Below are 7,691 nucleotides of genomic sequence, written 5' to 3' on the forward strand. Positions count from 1 at the left end.
TTTAAAAGATTTTTATATATGTTTAAACAGATGTAGCCTACTTTAGCACAAAAGTTGAGCATACATAGTCAAATATTTAAATCCCAACCTCTGTTGTCCTAAACAAGCACATCCTCATGTAGTGTTATGGTTAAATATTGCATTTTTGAGATTGAATATTTCTAATCATGTTTCTTAAACTTGCTTCTATCAAGTCATCCTTGATATTCGTGGAATCAATTCAGGAATACCTCCAGTTATACTTTATGCCAAATTCTAAATTTTTCAAGGCTTTAGGTTACACACATTTCTCCAGATAACTGCTCATAAACAGAAAACCACAGACTATCAAATTTTATTTATTCATTTGTGATGCACCATCAATATTTTAATCCATATTCTCTCACATGTATACAGACACATGCACCCACACACACACACATACATCAACAGTTTCTTGAAGCTATGCATCTCTAATGATACCTAAGAGTGTAAAATAGTAACATCACATATAAGAAATAATTCATAAAATACTATTAGTGCAAATGTTTTCCATTCCACACTCAACCATTTACCGAATGGGTTTAATTTATATGTGCGAGTGGCAGTATTACAGCAAAGATACAGACATGGGAAAGGCAATAATATTTGGTATGGGTGAAGAGTGAATTAATCATTTTTTAAATCATATACCCTTGACTCAAGTAAATTTCAATGGATTCAAGAAAATCTACGGAACCGTATTATGTACAATGAATAATAAAAGACCTATAATTCCTTTCATATTGATTGTTTCCTAACTTACAGCCTGACTTGTCACATAACTGATATCTTCATCAATCACAGAATGATTACACACTGTACAATAACACTGTAAATATTCTATGAATTCCTATCATTTTCTATATTGCATGGGTAAACAAGTTTCCTTACAGTATATATATATATATATAAAACAGAGATCTTGATACTCTGGGTATGAACACCAATGATTACGGTTACCTTTAATTTGCAATAGCCAATTTCGAACAACCTTTGGCTTGCCTTGACAATGTGCAGTTACTTTTAAGAAAAAAATGCCATGAATAAAAATCTCTGCAGACTTATATACATTTGACTGTCAATATATAACAAAAAATATATGCATATGTCTATTTCTTTCACTCTACAACTGTTTTCATTTATGTTACATCAGCAGCAAGCATTGGATTCAAAATAAAATCACAAAAGCATGTACAAAAGTTACAGGATGTGCATGCAATGAAGTACCATTAAACATCTATCATACCTGCTTACAATACGTGTGTTCGTATTCTGAAGAATTCCCTCTACTGTACAATGGGTAAAACAAAAAAGTGGCTAACTTTATCCATACCATCACACTCCTAACATTTCCCTGCATTTATTTTGCTTTTCAATACCATTCACTGAAGTGTTTTTGAATATAATTTAATTTTCAGTGACACTCGGTTGTAGTAAATTTAGCTATAACAAGCTCTTCATATGGATCCACAGTCAACTTTCATCACATTCACTAATACTGCTTTTCCACACTGCAGACTATTTTTAGTAATAATAATAATACATAAAGAAAAGAGAGAGAAAAAACAAAAGTGGTCTTCCCTCCTTTCACTTTTCCTTTAGTATATGTTGCTCGCTTTTTGGAAATTTCTCAGGCTTGAAGTCTTTGTTATGATTTAGCCGCTGCCTGAGAGATGTGCGCACATGGCCAGCAAACGATTCACCGAGCTGACTAGCCGCTTCTCCTGCAACACTTTCAACCACAACCCGATTAACACCGACTCCTCTCATGCTGTGGCGCAAGGTATCTGTGGGGTAAACAGGGTGATTATGAAGTGCTAGTTATGCCTTTCTCAGGATATGTCCTGGACTGTAAAATAATATCTTTTTATACAAGGTCATTCATAGAAATGTTATGAGATTTCTGCAAAGTCTATTTTTTGGAAATATTTCTCCCTTAATTCTGCAGAGAACAAGACATGCACCCACACAATACCAACATTTATATTGATTTCTTTAATCATTCAACCATAATTTTACCCAAAAAAACAATTTGGAAAAAGAAATAATAAAAATGTACTTGGCTTTACACCTTCTACAGGATCTAAAGTATAAGCCTCTACTAACCTTGTATAACCTGCTGCACTGTCCCATGAGGTTTGTGCTGAGAAGCAAGCTTGCGACGTTTGAGTGGCATCCCACAAAGGTAGGCATCACTCAGGTTTGTATCTGGAACACCGCGCTGTTGTCTCTCCACATCACGTGTTATAACTGGTATCCAGTCCTACAATGAAGAGTACATGAAATTTATTAATGAAAACCAATACTACTTTTATCTGCACCTACTTACTATTATTAATCTAGCAATATACTGACCTAATTACTTATAAGTAACTATATATCACGTATATAAAATTATACGGCTATCTAGCTATTCATTTATCTTTCTATTTATCCAACTATCTTCAAGTATATATCTATCTCTATCTATCTATATATATGCAAGTATTTACCTACCTATCTCTGTATCCATATATCTATATATCTATTCATCTATCTAAATAATTCAAACCATTGGCACTAGGTAAATGCATCGTTCACTATAGCTTAGTTATGTGAAATTTGTTTACATGCAGAGGACCTTAAAAGAGCTCAGTCAAGGAGTTAATTAGTAGGACTACCTAACCTCACCTGATATCCTATTTCTAGAATTTTTATGAAATAATTCAATTTCCTCTTATGCTTTTCACATAATTCCTATTGTCATTTTTACCTCTGCCACGGAGGTTATGTTTTTGGTTAGTTTGTTAGAAAGGTAACTCAAAAAGTTATAAACAGGTTATGAAATATTTATAGGTGGTGTCAGCCCAACTTACATATCAGGAAATCATGGTGATGATACAGATCATGATCCAGATTTGTTTGTTTGTTGGTCAACTTTTATATAACATTTGGAGTTATACTGTTTTATATAATTATATAACATTTGGAGTTATACTGTGTTTTATGAAATTTTTACCAGAGGTGTGTCTTAGCCCAACTTAGATGCCATTTAATTTTGGTGGTGAACCGGATCCAGGATTTTTTTAAATGATTTATTAGCATTGCAAGATTGGGAAACACAGACATCACCAGTGTACTTCAGGAAGTGGTGGTATTTATGTAATTCTTCCCGTGTAAATATACAGCAGTGACCCTACTGCCTTGGCATAGGTATGCATTGGCATAGATATGCACTGTCCGAATGCTTCTAGTATTTATTATTGAAACTGAGATTATGCTGTTACCAATGCAATAAATATTTCTGGCGTTAAAGCTCACATATCAGCTACCTCGTCCTTCAAGACACCTTCAACTAGAAACTCACCTGTGGAACAGCTGGATGCCAAGGCTGAGATCCAACATTTATTGTAACAGGTGGTTCTTCTGTGAGAGACTCATCTTCCTTTGCTTCCTCAGTTCCTCCAGTGGCTCCTTCAGTCGCAATTTCTAACTCTGCCTCAACCCCTGTGGTTATGACTTCCTCCATACATCCAACTTCTTCCACTTCCATGGGCTAACAGGAAGGAGAGACAATATGACAAAGGCTTTCAGAGAGAGGGAATTCAGCCAGAAAATACCATCATTTCCATATCATTTGTGGAATTAAAAAAACAATGCAATATCTTGCTTCCAGATCCCTAAAACCAACCTCTTCAGCAGGTACATTAGCTGGGGTCACATGGACCATGTTGTCTGCTGTTGAAGAATGATGTGAGGTCATTTGTGGTAAGGGGGTAGGCTCCGCTGCTGGAGACTCACTATCACGCAGTCTACGACTTCGTTCTTCCTCCATTCGCCTTCCCTCATCTGGAGATACTACATATCGGCGGATGTGATCATCTGTTATGGTCATGCGGCTCATCATAGATCTCAGCTGCATGATTGAAGTGTTTACTGACCATGTCTGAATTGCAGGACTGACACCAGCCATTATGGATCTCTGTAGGACATCAAAAAATAAATGACATATCAAAATGCAAACTGCGAGGATAATGGTAATCTTTAACATCGGATACAAGCTCTGGAGAAAACTAGGAAATGCCCTTATTATATTTGGAATATTAAAAAGTGTTGTTTACAAAGACAAAAAATGCTTTTTCAAGTATCTTTCCCTTTAAGAGTAAGGATTTTTTTTATGTGAAAGAAGGTGGTGGGGGCATGAACCACTGCCTTAAATAACATCACTTTCACTTCAACCAATTGCTGAATTACTTACCACTCGCTCCTGAATAACTCTCTCAAGCCCTTGGGCACCGTCTGTGAAGCAGTGAAGGGAGAGTGCTATGAATTCCCACAATGCTCGTCGGACAAGAGATACCAGGGAAGGACCAAATGTTTCAGCATCAGCTAAGGAAGAGAAAATCAGAAGTGTAAGTACTAGGATGAAAATTTTATTAATTGACATATGGCATCACCATTGAGAGCATAAAATAATGTAATTGAAATTACCAAAAAGCAATAATTTTTAAATAGTAGGTCAATCAAGTGGTTGAATCCACCTACATTGTTACAGTAAAAATCCTGTCACAAGAAACATTTTACACAAAATTTATTTCATTAATATGAAAGAACATCTTACAAGAATCTGCAAGGAATATAGAGTTTGAACATAACTTTCATTCATTTCCACATCAACTGAAAACATACAAATTTCACTTACTGTGATTCAAAACTAAGTTGAAAATGTCATGTAAGCGATGTCGAATAAAGTTGTGAACTGTATTGACATAATCAATTCCTTCATGCACATGTGCATCTCCCTGTTAATATAGAGATAAAATGTCACCATCTGCTGAAACCCAATCAATAATAAATAATCACAATATAACAGAAAGAGGAAGATAAGGTAAAATATTCTCAATATCAAAAAATATTCTGGATAATCTTGATAACTTTTAACAAACACAAACTTAATCAAATAAAAGTAAAGAAATGCACTTACTGCAGTCAATACTAGATGTGGGTGGAGGTCATGGATGACGCTGTCTATGGCACGGTCGAGATTCTCCTCTGTGGGTTGGTTTCCCTTTAATGCCCTCTCCCTCACGAACTCTTGCAAGGGCGTACGCAACTGATTGGCTGTTGTTGCTCTTCCAAAGAACAACTGAACAAGATCTCCTATTGACAGCGACATTGCCTATTTGATAGTGAAAGAAAGGGGAACTTACACTTTGTTCATACAAGAGTACAAACAGAGGTGTGGGGAATAAAAAAAAAGATACTGGGGTCTGTCAAGAATATCAACTAGCAACTCAAAATGCATGAAAATCAAAAGAAAAGTAGTATCATGGGACATCTCTCGGTACAGTCACCTATAGTATCATCTAACTTACCACAGTGTTGAACAACTGATAAAAGAGAGAATCTTCATCCCCTTCGCTAAACATCCCACCATCGAAGGGTTGCAGGAATTCATGCAATGATGCACCTGACTGTTGACTGCTGCTACCATTGCCTTCAGTATTCAGTGAACCAGAGACTTGACTCATGACGCCCTAACATGAAAAAGAACATTATTATTACTGATAAGGAAACTAATATTCATATCAAATAAGACTGATAAAATGTGTGAAATAATATATCTACATATATTTTTTCTCCTGCATTTTACTTACTTGGACTAACTGGGCAAACATCTGGTCACTGATCTGAGGTTCACCACCATCAGCAGCAGAGGACTGTGACTGCTGCTGCTGTTGCTGTTGTTGCTGTTGCTGCTGATGTTGCTGTTGCTGTGTAGCTGAGCCCTGCCTGGCACCAAATGCCTCTGCCATTAGACTGGCAAAGAATGCCAGAGGATCAGAGGATGAAGCAGTAGGTGAAATGCCCACTTGAGGACGAGTCTGACTGTTCTCACTTGCTCCATTCTCCTGGGCCTGTCAATGGCAGAATACAAATCAATAAACTGAGCACCACATATAGATCATACCGCAGTGATACATAGTCTTTTGACAATCAATCAAAACTGTAATAAAAATATCACTGACAATCACTTAAAGTGTAATCAAAACAATATAATACATAATCATCACTCAGTAAACCTTACTGTAAGATGTCTTCTGCAACCAATTATTATCATTACTATGAAGGAATTGATCAAAAGAAGCTGAAGATATTGCAACTATAAATCAATGTCTTGTTTATAGGTTTGCAAATTAAATGGAAAATATATAAAAGTCAAATACAATGTTTTGTACATTTGTCTTATGCCTTTCAAAACCTCTTTCAAGAAAACATACATAGATGAATTTGCTGTCTTGTGATGCTTGCTAATAAAACTGCAATTTCAAGCTTCAACTCTCACACGTCTGCTAGCGTCCGAAAAAAAAGTATTTAGGGATAACTGGCAATATACATTTACAATCACTAATAATAATATTCACTAGTAACAAATACGGAGTCTAATACATGAAAACACAGTGGGATTATTTTTATATTAAGTATCAAATAAACAACTTGGTAAAAAAATATGATCATTAAAAAAGAAAGAAAAAAATACATTAAAGTTTCCAGCATATTCTTAATTTTTAGTTTAACATGTATCTCACATTTGTACTGCAACTTTCCAAGTAGACATTAAAGCAACTGTAAATGAAGTATCTGTTCCATCATGTCATTAGTTGCTCTCTTGCAATTGCAATGTTTCTGTTCCTGGGCCTAGTTTCAGCAAAGCCTGTACAGTTTTCTTATTACATCAATGAAAAGCTGATTTCTTTTTTTGCACTTCCTCTTAAGGATATCCCTTAAATACAAAACAATATCAAAACTTGAACATTTCATAATCACAAACCTAAAAAGTTCAAATACCTTCCAATACTTACATAGTTATAGACCATAGTTTGGAAAAAATCATACTTAGATCAACCATTTCCTATCAAATTTACCACACAGAAGACCTCATTAAGACTTAAGTATAAACATATTATTGAACTGTAATTCTTTTCCTCTTTCTCTTTTTCAATTTCCTTTTCCTCTAAATTACTCAATGAATTTTGAATCCACTTTAACCTACCCTGTTGCTTGCTGCTGTCCTTCTCTGCTGGGCTTGACTGCTGCCAACTTGGGTCTGGTGAGAGGAAAAAAGCCAATGATGGCTAAGTGTACTTCCAGGCTAATTTTGATGGGCAGCCAACATAAATTCACACATCAATAATTCCCAGAAATATGCAATAGTCATGCACAGAAGCAATATATCTTTGCCATCTGTTATCAGGGTTCTGTTTGCTCCCTTTTCTACATTTTCAATCTAGCTTTTTCAATTCTTGTCAGATGTTGTCATCATTTGGTATTTTCAAATAACAAGAAACCAAACTTTCTGTCACTGAACAAAGAGCATTATTTGTTATGTAAATCCAGCCAGTATATAAGGGACAAAGAAACAGGACAGCTTTCAAAAAGAAACACCAGAGAGATAGGACAGAGTCTGCCCAACAGATAATGCAGAGCAGAGAATGTAAAATCTAACTGGATTAGAAGTCCAGAAGAACCTCTTTTAACTTTGGACTTCAGCTCTTTGAAGTCATGACTAAAAGGAAGTCAAGTGCAATCAAAGGGACATTTTCCTTCTTCCTTTTCCTTTCTTAACACCTTTGATATGGATGACGTGAACATGCCATCATGGGAAAATCGGGCTGTGGGTCGGGTGAGGC

General features: G+C 35.6%; 1 protein-coding gene across 28 annotated transcripts in view; it reads right to left on the reverse strand.

Annotated features, from left to right (window-relative positions):
* The window catches only part of LOC113807150 (large proline-rich protein BAG6), a 37,789-nt gene continuing 30,098 nt past the window's right edge, over positions 1-7,691 (reverse strand). For 21 of the 28 annotated variants that reach the window (XM_070129593.1, XM_070129579.1, XM_070129586.1 and 18 more), the window contains 10 exons: positions 7,055-7,108; positions 5,658-5,918; positions 5,376-5,537; positions 4,985-5,179; positions 4,703-4,802; positions 4,259-4,389; positions 3,692-3,982; positions 3,368-3,556; positions 2,128-2,284; positions 1-1,808 (listed from right to left, as the gene is read on the reverse strand). In XM_070129593.1, the coding sequence (XP_069985694.1) occupies positions 1,609-1,808; positions 2,128-2,284; positions 3,368-3,556; positions 3,692-3,982; positions 4,259-4,389; positions 4,703-4,802; positions 4,985-5,179; positions 5,376-5,537; positions 5,658-5,918; positions 7,055-7,108 (1,740 nt within the window). In that variant the 3' untranslated portion in view covers positions 1-1,608. The remainder of the gene's footprint in view (positions 1,809-2,127; positions 2,285-3,367; positions 3,557-3,691; positions 3,983-4,258; positions 4,390-4,702; positions 4,803-4,984; positions 5,180-5,375; positions 5,538-5,657; positions 5,919-7,054; positions 7,109-7,691) is intronic. The other 7 variants (XM_070129591.1, XM_070129592.1, XM_070129590.1 and 4 more) reach the window with 1 other exon arrangement.

The sequence above is a fragment of the Penaeus vannamei genome, chromosome 14 (genome assembly GCF_042767895.1).
Source record: "Penaeus vannamei isolate JL-2024 chromosome 14, ASM4276789v1, whole genome shotgun sequence".
In the NCBI taxonomy this organism is placed as follows: Eukaryota; Metazoa; Arthropoda; class Malacostraca; order Decapoda; family Penaeidae; genus Penaeus; species Penaeus vannamei.